We start from the raw sequence: 14,217 nt of genomic DNA on the forward strand, positions 1-14,217 counted from the left end.
TTTCTTCTTGTTGTGACCTTCCCTGCGCCCCCTCCCCCTTCACCACCGACCAACACACGTACATCTCTACGTCCACGCGCCCGCCATGCACACCGAAGCCAACGTGCTGTGGGCTTCTTGGCAGTAGAAAGTAGAAGTGCGGCGCAGAGTGGAACGGAAAAGGCGAAAAGCAGGCAAGCAAACTCTTGATCTCTCCCCGCCTGCGTGCGTGTGCGCCTCACCACCACCACCACCGCCACCACTAACACCATCAACAGCACCCTCCCTTTTGGCGCCCCGCGCTCGTTTCTCTCTCCCCATCATCGACGTGCGCAGAGACGCACACGTAGACAACCGCTACGTGCGTTGCTTTACGTCTACTCGTGTATGTCTAGTGGTGGTGGGGAGGCGTCGACGCGGCCGCCGCCGCCGCCGTCGTCGTCACCATCGCGCGGGGCCCCTGCCGCTGAGGCCAGTGACGCGGCCAACGCCGCGGACGGCACACATAGCAGCCTGTCCCCGGAGGAGCTGGAGGCCATTGAGCAGCGCTTCGTGGAGGTACTGCGTGCCCTCTCCGCTGAGCCACAGCTGGAGCCGTTCCGCAACGAGTACGAAAAGCTACACCGCCTGCTCCTCAGCAGCCACGATGGAGAGCAGCGCCTCCTCCGACAAGCGCGCGAGCTGCGCGACGAGCTAGACACACACCAACAGCAGATTACGACGGCGATGCAGCTTTCGCAGGAGGACGAGGAGGCAATCCGAACTCTGCGGGGGGAAATCGAGGCAGCGTGGGCGAAAGCTGATACCGCGCACGAGCAAGAGCAGCGCAGTCGCGAGCTCTTGCACACGCTACGGCAGCAGGTCACCGAACTCGACGCGATGGTCGAGAAGACAGCAGGGCTGTCGATGGGGCAAGAAGCGTACTTGCGTGATCTGCTCACCGTAAAGAAGGACCGCGAGGAGGAGGCGATGCTGCTGCGCGCGGCGTTGAATCGGACAGAGGCAGATCACCGGCACGTGTGCGTGCAACTCGCTGCCGCCACGCAGGCGCACGAGGCGGCCCAGCACGAGCGAGATGAGCAGCGCCACGCCTATCAGCACTTGCTCACCAGCCTCGAGGCGGAGCAACGGGAGCGGGCGGCGAAGGAGGCGAGCGTGCGGCAGTACCGCGACACGACGGAGTTGTGCATGCGTCGGCTCGACGAGCGCGGCGTCGAGGTGGAGCGAGCCATACGGGAAGAGAAGAAAGCCGCCAAGGAGGCGGAGGGCACGGCGCAGGAAATCCAAGCCATCGCCCGCCAGCTGCAGGAGCGGCAGGAGCGCTTCGCTGTCGAGGCAGCCCGGCTCGCTGCTGCCGAGCGCGAGAACACGATCCTCACGCGCGAGCTGCCGCAGCGGCAAGCTGCCCTGCGCGAACAGCAGGATGAGCTGAAGCGCGAGGAGAAGCAGCTGCACTTGCTGGAGAAGTCGGCGCGAGCGCAGCAGGCGGAGCTGGCCGCACTCGTCGAGAAACGCGCGACGGCCGCCGCAGCGGTGCAAACACGCGCCAACTCTGTCGATGCCGCCCTGGCCGAGCTGGCGACAGAGGAGAAGGCGCGCGCGGTGCTGGAGGAGGCGGTCGCCAAGGTGATGCAGCGCAAGACCAACACGATGCACACCAATACTGTCAAGGCCACGGCGAGTTCGAAGGTGGAGGGGCAGCGCGTCATGGAGGCTGGCAAGAGTCGGCGCCTCAGCCGGCAGCTGGAGCTGCTGCGGACGGGCAATGAGCAGATGCGCAAAACAATTTACTATGCCGAGCAGAACCACGAAAAGAACACGAAGGAGGCGCAGCAGGCGCTGCTGAACTACCACCGGACCCTCGACGCTATTCGCACGCGCCGCAGCGAGGCCAAGGCGGTCGAGGAGGATATCGCGCTCCATCAGAAGAAGCTGAAGGCGCAGCAGGCACTGCTGAGCACCGTGACGGCGGATCGCCAGAAGACGGAGAAGGCGTTGCGCGAAACAGAGGCAGAGCTGCAGCTGCTGCGCAACCGACACGGGAGCAAGCAGGAGGAGCTGGAGTCGGTGAAAACAGAGCTGATCCAACAGGAGGCGGACATGTGCCAGCTGCATGGTCTCAGTCGGCAGCTAAACAAGGATGTCGCCAACACGGAGCAGCGCCTGCGGTTCCTGCGGGAAGATCAGCAGCATGCCGAGAGCCGCGTCGAGGCACTACGCAGCGAGGCGCAAGAACTTCGGCAGGTGATTGCGCAATACGATCTGGAAGCACGGCAGCAAGGCGCGCGGCTGAAGTACATGACGCACGAGCGCAACGCCATCGCGACGCAGCTGCTGCTCCGCTCCGAGGAACTCGAGCTGATCCGCGAGAAGATCCGCCTTGCTGATGTGGCGCGGGTATCTGGGGTCACCAAGTACCAGCGAGCGATGAAGCAGCTGCTGGAATCACGCGACTTGCTTGTTGAGCAGCGGCTGCGCTGCCGCATTGCCCTGGTGCGGCTCCGCTACCTCGACCGCCTCCACACCAAGGAGGTGCATCAGGAGAAGCTGCTGTCACAGTCCCGCGCGCGGGTGCGGGCGCTGGCGGACGAGCTCGGCACCAAGCACAACGTGCACTGCTGGCGGAGCATGGAAAGCAACGCGCCAGAGGTGCTGGATGCCCTCGCCAAGGTTCAGCTCCTGCAGGCGAAGCTGCTGCGCAAACATGGCGAGTTGAAGGAAAAGACGGACCTGGTTGAGAAAGAGGAACGTGCCTATCAGCAGCTGCGGCAGAAGCTGGCGCGGATGCCGGGGCCGGAGGCCGCCGAGGAGCTCGCCCTCTGCGCCGAAAACATGCAGCAGCGCAAGGCGCAGCTGCTGTGCATGACGGACTCTCTGGCAGAAGCGGAGCAGGAGGCGGAGGCTCTGGAAGTGCATGTCGCGCAGCTCCAGGAAGAACTTCAAGACCTGAAGCACCGCTACTACCAGGAGAAAACAAAACACACCGCCTTGAGACAGGAGGAAAAGCTCATAGCGCGAACTTGGGGTGCTGGCAGCGCCGGTGTCGGAGCTGCCAGGCAAGCGGGCAGCGGTACGGGCTCTTCCGCAGGCGGCGGCGGGGTAGCGGTAGTAGCAGCAGGCGCATCGGCGCCTTCAGCAGAGCAGCGACGCACCAACACCGATGACAGGTCCCCGTCGGGTGGCGGATCAGCTTCTGCTGATGTGGGGCACAGGTCTGCCTCACAGCCGCAGCGGCCGCACCTCCATGCAGGCGGCTCTGCCGTCGCTAGTAACAGCCACAACGGCATTCAAGCCGCAGCGAGCGGCACTGCATGCAGCGGCACTGGTCAAATGAGCGCGGCCAACAGCGGCAGCGTAGGCAACGGCTCTGTCCCGCCACGCAACGGCCGCCGGCGCGCGCCGCTGGCCGAGGCGATGCTAGACACGCTGACGGCAGGGCCGCCACAGCCGAACTTCCCGCTGCAGAGGCCACCCCATCAGCGGCAGTTTGTCGGCGGCGGCTTCTCTCTCACTCGATGATGGCGCGGGGGGAGCCGCGGGTGTGCCTGTGTGTGTGTGTGTGTGTGTGTGTAGCCTGTCTGTGCATCCCCATGCCTGTGTGGCGCCGCCGCAGTCTGTGTGCGTGTTGTGGCCGCTCCTCCGTCTCCGTTGCCTCGCTCATTTCTCGTTTTTGCCCTTCGTTGATGTACCTTAGTGCTTTCCCATGTCCCATGTGCCTCCGAATACGGACGATGCTCAGGGTGGGTTGCAGCGCCCCACCCCCCACCACCACCCTCTCTCGGTCACGTGTGTGTGTGTGTGTGTGTGTGTTTGGGGGGGGGGGCGGGGGGAGGAGGAGACGGCGGTATCCGTCCGCACGCATAACCACTTGCATCCAAAAAGTGTCCTCCTCGCCTTGGTCCATGAAAAGAGATGTCGTCGGTGCGTGAGAAGCACATCCCTCAGCGCTGCACCAGTGCTGGCCAGCTAGGGAGCACCTTTGCCTACAACGCTGCGGAGCGTTCGTCTTCTGCGGCGCACGCGCCTCGAAGGCCGACAGAGAGGAGTGGCGGATGATGATGTCCGAGGGTGCTGCGTCGGCAACGTCCGTACGTTGGGCAGAAGTGCAAAGAGCGACCGGTCGCGATCGAGTCTGCGCGCGGGAACAGAGACGGGCCGCGTGACTGGTCTCCAGTCCCCTCGCTCGCTGGCACACACACACACACACACACGCACACACAAACTCGCCAAATGAACGCAGATGCCCTTCCCTTCCCAATCCCCGCGCGTTACGTTGTGCAGCGCCCTCGTTCACATGCCTGAAGCGGCACAAAAACCGCCGCCACCCCTCCCTCTCTCTCCAAGCCCTCACTATCTCCTTGGGCTGCGCTACTCACGCGGTCCTCTCTCTCTCTCCTTCCCTTGCAGCCCATCACTGCCCACCTACCGACGTACACGCGCAGCTATGCACGGCAGCCTTCCCGTGCGGGGCTTGCAGAGACGAATAAAGGTGCCCTTGATGGCGTCGGCCCCGTCCTCCATTACGTTTGCCACCGCGGCGTCTACCGCGGCTACGCGGATCGCGCGATGGGTGCCGATGGCATTGCCGCGCCGGTGCTCGCCTCCTCTTCGTCTTTGTGGCGACTACCCTCGCTGCGCTGTGGCAGCCGCGTTGTCGTGTCAACGCCTGTGGATCAGATCCACCTCGCCCCTAGCGTGCAGCACCGCGGCGGGGCAGACACGCAGCACCTCGAAGATGAAGAAGAGGCCCCGTCTCGGCATTCACCGTCCTTCACACGCGGCAGGCCGCCTCGGCAGCGACACCGAAGAAGCGGAAGATGCTGCGCTGTACCAGCATCACCCGGATGAGCACGCGGGCATCTTCCAGAGTCAACACATCAAGCCCTTTCCCGTCCGCGCAGCCATCGACATCGGCACCGGCGGTGTTGTGTCGCTCTGTGTTGCCCGCGTGGATGCCACGGTCGGCGCCATACAAAAACTCATGTACCAGACGCAGCTGCCCCTGCATCTTGAGGCACTGCCGACTTCGATGTCGAACCCCTCATCACCGCTGTCGTCGTCGTCGTCGTCCTTCACGCTAAGCGAGCGCACGATGGAGGACATCACAAACAAGCTGCACATCTTGCAGGGCGCAATGCGGCGCAACGCCTTTGAGGGCCTCAGCGAGCGCGCCGCCGTGCTGTCGTGGCCGCTCTGCCTCGCGCGCAACGCCGGACAGCTCGCCGAACGGCTGACAAAGGAATTCAAGGTCGATGTTCGCGTTCTAGGGGCGGATTTCGACGTTGAATGGCCGCCGTCTGTGGCAAGGTTCCTAGTCGGCGAGGGCGCGAGCATGCCTGAGACGGCAGATGATAGCCGCAGCACCGTTGATAGGGGCACCCGGGACAGTGTTGGCCGCAAGGGCGCCGAGAACACGCTCAAGTCGCTGCTGTGTGCAGCACGCGCACCCACGACGTCGGGGCTTGCAAAGCAGAGAAGAAAAGCGAAAGCGCCGTCATCGTCCGGGTCAGCGGCAAACCGCGGTGCGATGGACCCGCGCACACAGCTCGACGCACTCGCCTTCCTCGCGCACGCCGCCGTGAGCCAGTGCGTCGCCCCGCAGCGACTTCTGGTCCTCCACGAAGATCCGCAGCGCGGTCTGCGCTTGCTGGGACTGGGGACATCGGCCGCCGATGACATCGCTGATCTCCTAGACGATGCGACGACACCGGAGGAGCGGCAGAGGCTGTACGCTATTGCGCATGGGCCGGGGCCGTCCTTGCTCGAGGCCGGTGAGAGGACGCCGTCCAGCGGAAAGCGAGTCTTCGTAGCGGCTCACGCACAGCCACGGCAACAGGCGTCCGTGTCGCCAACATTTTCATCAATGAGAGACTTTCAGGGCCCCGCTGATGGCGGCACCAGCAGCGATGCGGCGCCAGCAGCAGCGTCACTTATGCGCCTCGTCGAGCACCCCCTCCCCGTAGACGTCGCGAGTGCGCACCGCTACTGCATTACGCAGATCCAACGCCGTCCGCTGGAGTCTTACTGTCTGCACGCGAGCAGCCCGAACCCGCTTCTCGCCGACGAGTTCGCAGCACTGCGCGGTCTTCTTGGGGGCATGATACAACCTACCCTGCCAGCATGGGTGCGGCGCAAGGCACAGCTAGGAGGCGTGTTGTGCGGGACGAGCCACAACGGCGGCCTGCTGAACCTTGCGGCTCGCGTGTCGCAGCAGACGCACGTCTCCTTGGAGCACCTGGAAGTGCATGCGCAGTACCACTTCTGTGGCCTCACCGACGTCCTGCTTGCGGAGTCTTTCCCTAACCCGCTCCTCGTGCTGCCGAGTGCGGCGCTGACGGCTGCCGTGCTGCGATCGCTGGAGTCGCCGTGCATCACGTACCTTCCCGAGGTAAGCGTGGCGGCCGCACTGCTGGTCCAGCCCTCCTTATGGCTGCACGCACGCGCAGTCGAGGTGCGGGCGAGGCTTGCGCGAGACCCGTTCTACGGATCCACGACGTCAGCCCAGCGCGGCCGTGCCTTTGACCGACCGCACCGCAAGGACAACCCCACCGCCGCCCCAGACGCGACGTGGGTCAAGGAGGGTCGCTGGAACCCCATTTCTTCTAACGAGAGCATGCGTGGGACGTGAGGAGCGCCGCCGCCGCGAGCAGAGCGCCCGCCCCTTCGTCAACACCGCCCTTATGATTGCACTGTGGGCTTTCGGGCCTGCGCCTCTGAACGTGCACGTGTGGTGCTGCGAGGTCCAGCACGCCGTGCCGGTCGTGCGCGAAGGCGTCGCCGCCATCAACCGCTGCCCGGCCGCTTCTTTCGCCGACCTTAATGCGCCTGCCTGCGATTCCATGTTTTTCGCTCAGTTGGTCGTACGCGCGCCACTCGCGTCATCTTCACATGGGCGTAGCCGCATGCATGCGCGCACGAGCATCGGCGTGCCGGTGTGTACGCCCTTCGGCACCGTAAAGCCGCTCTCACAAAGCCCCCTCCCCTCTTCGTCTTTCTGCGTCTCCCTCGGCTGTGGCGGTCGGGTGCCCGGGCAGCGCGGCGTCGCCGTGCCTCACACGTCCGTCGGTCGCTTGAGCAGGTGTGTTTGGTTCGACCGCCTCGGGGTCTTCGTTTGAGGTCCTTGTTGGATGGTGCGCGGCGCGTGCATCTGGCTTCGTGCTGCGCGAGCAAGCCACACCACCGCCACTGCCTCCGTCGGCCTTCTCTGACGGCGCTCAGCACGAGGGGAGGGGGGGCGCCGCACGAGCAAGCATGCAAGCGCCGAGTCGCCAGCTAGCACACGCTCCACTTCCCCGCCTCTCTCGCCCCCTCCCCCTCTCTCTCGTCGACGCTGCTTCATCTTGTGCGTCGCTGTACGCGTCTCCTCTGACCGCCATCCGCGGATGATCCACCTGCAACGCACACGCACGCATACACAGAGTGGGTTTTACACGTCCTCCTCTCAATCAATCTATCCCCCACCCCCCCCCCCACAACCACCACCACCACCACCACCCCGTGCGCGATGTCGGCCGAGTCACTGGTGCTCGCCCTGCTGCTCCTCGCCATCTGCGGAGCGGTGATGCTACGGTGGATCTCGCAGCGCCACGCTGATGATAGCGGCGTCGGCGACAAGGCGCTGGCACACAAGGGCAGGCTTCGGTTGTCGCAGAACGCGTCAGGCTCCGCGGTGCGTCGACGTGGCAGTAAGGACGAGAATGACAGCGACCAAGTGGGCGTGGACGACGGCAATGGCGGCGCGGTTGGTCGGCGTCGCAGAGGCGCAGGCGGTGACCTGCGCCGTCGTCGGCCTCAGGAGCGCGGCGCCAATCCCCACCATGGCGGCAGCGACGGTGATGAGAACAGCTACGACGATGACGACACCGGCGGCATCCCCGAGACAGACGCGAACGGAGTGAAGTTGACGCGGCTGCAGCGCAAAAAGCTCGCGAAGGAGCGCGAGCGTGAGGAGCGCCGACAGGCGCAAGAGGCCGCCCTCGAGGCACAACGGCAGCGCACGGATGCCAATGAATTGCGCGACGCCGAGGCCGCGCGGCGCGAGGAGGAGCTCAAGGCTGCCGAGGAGGCGGCGCTGCAGCAGCTGCGCAGGGACAAGAAGAAGGCCGAAGATGAAGAATACGCTAAGTGGGTCTCGCATATTGGCGTAGAGGAGCGGGGCGAGCTCGGCGACGAGGAGCGAGAGCGGCAGAGGCGCCTGCAATCCTTCTTGCTAGACCGTGCGGCGCAGGTTCAGGCACGTGCGCAACGCTCCGCTGCCGGAGCGAAGAGTAGCCCGAGCGAGGAGGAGTGCATCCATGTGCTCATACTGCAGACGGCGGCGCGCGACTTGAAGGTATCCGTGGAGGAGCTCGTAAGCACCATTGAGCAGCTCTCACAGGCGGACAAGGTGCACGGCGTGTTCGACGACCGTGGCAAGTATGTCTTCATCGCACCGGAGCAATTCCCGCTGCTCGCGCAGTTCATTCGGCTGCGCGGGCGCGTGTCGGTGCAGGAGTTCACGCGCGAGTGTAACCGAATCGTCATGCAGTCGTAGAGTCGCTGACTGATGATGCGTGGGTGCGGGGAAGGGTGGATAGGCGGGGGAGGCAGACACAGAGAGGGAGGAGGGAGAGTTCGACGACTAGGCACGTGTCTTGCGCAACAATATTGGCTGCCGAGTCGTGTACCCTTGTCGATGATCATGTGCGTTGCTGGCGTGATTGTCTTAGGCGGCCTCTGCCGCCATGTTCGTTCGCGGGCAGTATGGGATGATCAGCAGCATCGGCGAACCCTCTCCGCAGCCCCACCCCGCCTCTCTCTCCTCCGCCCCCACACAAACCCCGTCAGCTCCGCCTGGTGCGAATCCTGCTGCTGGTGGTGCTTCGCACGTCGCTGGCGTCCGTCACGTTTGCAGATGCTGCTGCTTGTCTCACACGATGCTGTTGTGTGCCTTTTCAGTGCGTGGCAGCGAAGGAGACGTGCGCGCGCGCTCTCCTCCGCTGGCGCTTTACTCGGCCGATCCGTATTCGGAAGGCGCATGCGCCAACTCACGCGAAAACGAAGTGAGCGGAGGGGAAACCATGGAGCACAGTTAAGTGCGCGCGTCGATACACACGGAAGGAAGGAAGGAGGGGGGCGGGTGCTGGTGGTACAAGAAGATGAACAGCGAGCCTTCGCTCACTGTGCATGCGTCTAAGCGTGGTTGTGTGAATGCTGTCGGGAGCCTCACTGATTCTGCCGTTGTATGCTACTCACGCACACGCCCCCCCCCCTCCTACTCGTTCGCTCTCGGCATCTGCCGTGTGTGTGTGTTTGTGTGTGGAAACCTTGCGTCTGGACCTCTCCGTCGTCGCTGCCGCCTCTGCTTACGGTGGTAGACGTCGCTGTTGCCCCGCACGCGCTTCTCCCTTGTTGTGTCGGCCATTCCATAGTCGCATGCCCCTTCACCTTTCGTCTTCTCTGTCCTCCCGTCTGACTTCCCCGTCCACACACACCATCACGTCACAACACCGCCTGTCTCTCTGTGCCACTCGGGCAGTGTACCTCATTGCATCCCTTGCGACACACGTGGGTCGGCGCATCGCACAGCTCGCCCACCCACCCAATCCCCTCTCCCCTCCTCGCCTCCTCTCGCGTTGTTGTTCCTGTAGCCCTATACGGACCGAAAGCACCCGTGCGTGCGTGTGTGCGTGTGTGTGCTCGGATCTGAATGCGCCCTGGTGAGGCAGCCGCTGCCTTTTCCAAGGACCCGGCGGGCGGATCGCGAGCGCCGCCCAGCCCAGAGCAGGACACTCTACAGCCCTTCCTCGGCGGCAGTGCCAACGCTACAAGCCCCCAAACCGGCAGCCTTGACGTGAACCTGTTCAGTAACTCGGCTGCCGCCAAGATGCTTCCTGCGGACGACGAGCTGGCCGCTAGCGAAGGCAGCAGTCATCGCCAGAGGCAGCCGCAGTGCCGCAGCGGCATTGAAGGCGACAGCACAAGCAGTAGCCGTAACGACGCCGGGAATTCGGTGAACAGCGGTAGCCGCAGCAGCAGCGGTGGTGGCGACCGTGGCGCCACTGCAAGGGGCCCATTCGTCGACATGGAGGGAAGCAGCGGCGAGGCGAACGTCCCGATCGGCCGCACGCTGAGCGATGACGGTCAGCCGCAGAATGCGCGGCCGAGGTCGGAGGACCCGCCGGCGATGGCCTCTCTGCTGAGCCGTCACTGTCTAGACGATGCCGTTGCTGTAGACACTGTCGAAGGCGGCGACAGCACTGATAACGTCGACGATGTGCGGCCAGGATCGCCTTTTCTGCACCGCCGCAACCGCCTGCGCGGGCCCCCTAACGCAACCGTTATGGCACCGGATGCAGCAAGCCGTCGAGCAGCTGGCAGTCGGCATAGCTCAAAAGTGGACCTGCTGGAGGCGCAGGAGGATCCGCCGATGTTGTCGTCTCGCCAGCGACTCCTGCGCCCCGTGTCGAGCGACAGCATCGTCTTCAGCATCGTCTCCTCAAACAGCTCTGGTGACGAGCTGGACGGTCAAGGGTCGGAGGCGGCACGGGCGCGGCTGCACGCTGGCGACGGCGATGACGTGTCGTCACTGCTGCCGAGCACGTCGGCACTGTCGGGGCCCGCATCGAGCAATGCCCTCCTCTGCCCACGCACCGTGTACGACGCCGATGACAATGGCAGCGGAACTGGCAAAGACGGCGTCGACAGCGGAGCAGACTCGATGCACTCGTCCCCGGTGGCTGTCACGCTCTGGGGCGTCGACCGCGACCTCCGCCGCAAGCGCATCAAGAAAGTCAGCCACTACATCCTCGGTCCGCTGCTCGGAGAGGGCAGCTACGGCGTCGTGCGCGACTGCATCGACCTTAACACAGACAACGCCGACCGGCGCTTCTCGCGGTGCGCCATCAAAATAATCAATGGGAACTACGCCAAGCTCGACACGTCAGCAGCAAAACCGAGCAAGGCGTCGTCGACGTTGGCTGCCGCGACCGAGGACGGCACTGACGGCGGTGCTCGAGCAGGCACCAGAGGCACACTGAAGCGCACGTCTGGCATTCAGTACCGCCGTGAGGAGGACTTGAAGCGGCAGGAAACCTTTCAGCGGGAGATGCGCAACCTGCAGCGCTTCCACAGCAAGAACATTATTCGCGCTCTCGACGCCTTCACGCGCTACAGCAAGGAGTACGTCGTGATGCCCATCGCCATTTGTAGCTTGCGGCAACTGGTGCAGCAGATGCTGCGCACGCGGTGGCGCGAGGCGGTGCGGGAGTGGCGGCGAGCGCAGCGTCGGCTGCAGCGGAAGCAGCGGCACAAGCGAGGCCATTTCGCGACCTCGGTCAGCGGAGATCAGACACAGACCCCGTCGCAGCCGTCGCCATGGCTTCCCATGGTGCCATCTGCGGTGGAGGAGTTGGATATGGATGAGCTTGCCTTTATGACAGACGGCGAGCGCGATGGCGGCGACGATACTGATGGCATCTCCGCGAGCCAGCCGCACAGCAGCAGCGATGGTGACGACGGCGTGGCTGCTGAGCGGGACAGTGAAGCGAGCATGGTCGACCACGATGAAGAGTCGCAGCGGCAGCATTCTGCAACCAGCAGCGTCACCGCGACAGCAGTAGGAGGTCGAGTCGCGGCCGCGGCGGCTGCAGTTTCGGAAAGGGGTCCTTCTGGGCAATCTCGCCTTCCACCACGTGTCGCCTTCAACGGCGCCTCCAGCACCGCCACCACAACGCACATCATCGACCGCTATACGAGCCACTCCAACGGATCGCCCCCTTCCCAGTCGCCCCGGCAGAGATCAGGGGAACACTTCCCGACCTTCGCCGGGGGCCACCACCATGGAGGCGGTAACGGAAGCTGGGGAGACGACGTCAGTGACGGCAGCTCCGCGAGCACGACAGGGGCGCATAACGGCATCACAGTCATGAGCGCGACACCGCCGGCGCTGTCGACCGCCGAGCTCCCGATGGAGTGCGACGACCTCGTCGGCAGCGGCGCCAACGGCGCTGACGGACGGCCACCCGCCACCGTGTCACCGGCACCGGCACCGGCAGCCTCCACACAGCACATCCGGCCACACATGTCGCTTCCCGTGTGCTCGCCAACGCTGCTGAAGGGCATCTTCTACCAGCTCATGTCCGGCGTTGCCTACCTGCATCAGCAGCACCTGGCGCACAACGACATCAAGCCGTCGAACGTGCTTCTCTTCGAGGACGGCACCGTGAAGCTGGCCGACCTCGGCAGCGTCAGCGACACGTACAACGATCAAGGCTCCCCTCTCTGTGCTTCACCGGAGCTGTGCAAGTACTTCTACGGCGCCGCGACGCCGCCGGCGTCCTTCTCGCAGTCGGCGCAGCACGTCGGGCGGGACGCGGCGCAGTCCAGCGACATGTGGTGTTGTGGGCTGATGCTCTATTATCTCATCACCGGAAAACCCGGCCCGCTGCCGGTGCAGCTGCGATACTTCCGTGCATTGAACAGCAAGCAGGCGCACCAGCCGTTTCGGCCCTTCGCGCCGCACGGCGACAGCGGCCGAGCTGCCCTGCCCCCCGTCGTGACCCGCTACCAGCTTTACCGCGAGATTGCGCAGCAGACAACGCCGGTGGACCTCGGTGGCCTGCCCGATATGGTAGCACCGGACGTGGGCAACGACGTGCTGCTCTCTAGCTCACCGATGTTGGCCAAAGGTGAGGCCCCACACGGTGACTCTGTGGACGATGCGGCCACGTCGTCGTACCCGCCCAACGGCGTGCGACATCTCCTGGCAGGGCTCCTCGAGCTGGACCCGCTGCGTCGCCTCACCGCCGAGCAGGCGCTACGCCACCCGTGGCTACGTATGGCCTTCCGCTCCAAGACGAGTGAAACGAGTAGCAGCAACACAATCAGCCAGACCAGCGCACCGAATAGCAACGGCGGGCAGCAGGATGATGCACAGAATCAGCAGCAGCAGCTCAAGGCGCCGTCGAAGCAGGCCATGGAAGAGGCCATTCAACGTGATGTGGCACGTCGCGTGATGGAGTCGCGGCACGTGCAGCACATGCTGCGCCTGGATCGGCAGCGGCACCTTCAGTTCGTCGCAGACTGCTGCAACATGCTGAACCTGGCAATACCTCCAGAGATCATCAAGGTGCACCCCGAGGCGCCCTACCACGAGGACAACGGTGCCAGCGTGTGCTCCTCCTCACCGCCTGCGCTGCAGGTGTATCGCCCCAACTCAATGGCCGCGGCGGCGGCGGCTGTGTCGGGGCGTAACACCCGTCTTGGTCGGCCGTCCGCCGGTGCGAACGCACCAGGGCCGCGCGGCAGCACTGGCGGCAGCGAGTGGTCCGTCACCTCACGCAACAGCCACAACTCAGCCGTGGCGGGGATCGTCCTACGGGACGACATGCGACCACGCGTGATGCCACCCGGGTGCGTCGACACAGATCTGTTCCTCCCGCCCTCGGAAGAGGACTACTATGAGCAGAAGAGTGGCAAGGCGGAGTTTGATGTGCGGGTGCTGCGCCGCAAGCCGCTGCTGATGGCGCAGCTCGATGAGTACTTCCACAACGTCGTGCTCGTGCAGTGCGGGTACCGAACGGGGCCAGATCCAAACTACCAGGCAATGCGTCTGCGAGCCGTGCCTATCGAGGATGAGAGCGGTGGTGGTGGCAGCGGTGGGAGTCAAGGAGGCACCCAACAGCCAGCGGTCATGATCTTGCCAGGCGCCTGTGGCAATGTCTGCCGTCGCAGCACGTCCCTAGGACTGTCATCGATGCCGGTAGCAGCGGCGCTGGCAGGGAATAGTTCCGATGACGGCGGCACCGACGGCGCGAACAGCCGCGGCGGGTCTGTGGACGTGTGGGCCGCCGGTCCTCGCCACAATCCGCGCACCCACGTTGATGATCACCGTGAGGTGGTTGCGGCTGCCTCCTCGGCTGGTGCTGTTGCAGGTCGTGGAGCCAACTTGTCCAGAACAAGCGCCGCAGCTGGTCGTTCGCTGATCGGCACATCCCCGCCCGGGGCCGCCGCGCCGTCGCGGCCGTCTGCTGCTGGTGGCACCGGCAGCCGGGCTCCAGATGCCGGAAGTCATCCTATTCTCTACTGTGGCAGAGGTAGCACGGGAGGCAGCGGCAACGGCAGTGCCAGTCGTCGCGTGGCCGGCAGAGGTCGCGGGCGCGGCCAGCGTGACGCCAGCGAGTCCCCGTCGGAAGAGGAGGCCAATGTCGCCATGCGGGAGAGCTCTAAGTGCCTATGCGGACTGGTGTAATGGGGCCG

General features: G+C 64.7%; 4 protein-coding genes across 4 annotated transcripts; all 4 read left to right on the plus strand.

Annotated features, from left to right (window-relative positions):
- Positions 1–366: 366 nt before the first annotated feature.
- LINJ_03_0300 (conserved hypothetical protein) lies at positions 367–3,498 on the plus strand (the record flags this gene model as incomplete). The annotated part of the gene is made up of 1 exon (XM_001462747.1): positions 367–3,498. One exon carries the CDS (start codon positions 367–369, stop codon positions 3,496–3,498), a length of 3,132 nt encoding a protein of 1,043 aa, XP_001462784.1.
- Positions 3,499–4,714: 1,216 nt separating this feature from the next.
- On the plus strand, positions 4,715–6,607 carry LINJ_03_0310 (conserved hypothetical protein; the record flags this gene model as incomplete). Its single annotated transcript, XM_001462748.1, has 1 exon — positions 4,715–6,607. One exon carries the CDS (start codon positions 4,715–4,717, stop codon positions 6,605–6,607), a length of 1,893 nt encoding a protein of 630 aa, XP_001462785.1.
- An 876-nt stretch (positions 6,608–7,483) lies between these two features.
- On the plus strand, positions 7,484–8,512 carry LINJ_03_0320 (conserved hypothetical protein; the record flags this gene model as incomplete). The annotated part of the gene is made up of 1 exon (XM_001462749.1): positions 7,484–8,512. The coding sequence occupies one exon, from the start codon at positions 7,484–7,486 to the stop codon at positions 8,510–8,512; it is 1,029 nt and encodes a 342-aa protein (XP_001462786.1).
- Positions 8,513–9,844: 1,332 nt separating this feature from the next.
- On the plus strand, positions 9,845–14,209 carry LINJ_03_0330 (putative protein kinase; the record flags this gene model as incomplete). The annotated part of the gene is made up of 1 exon (XM_001462750.1): positions 9,845–14,209. The coding sequence occupies one exon, from the start codon at positions 9,845–9,847 to the stop codon at positions 14,207–14,209; it is 4,365 nt and encodes a 1,454-aa protein (XP_001462787.1).
- Between the last annotated feature and the right edge of the window lie 8 nt (positions 14,210–14,217).

This window comes from Leishmania infantum, chromosome 3 (genome assembly GCF_000002875.2).
Source record: "Leishmania infantum JPCM5 genome chromosome 3".
Lineage (NCBI taxonomy): Eukaryota > Euglenozoa > Kinetoplastea > Trypanosomatida > Trypanosomatidae > Leishmania > Leishmania infantum.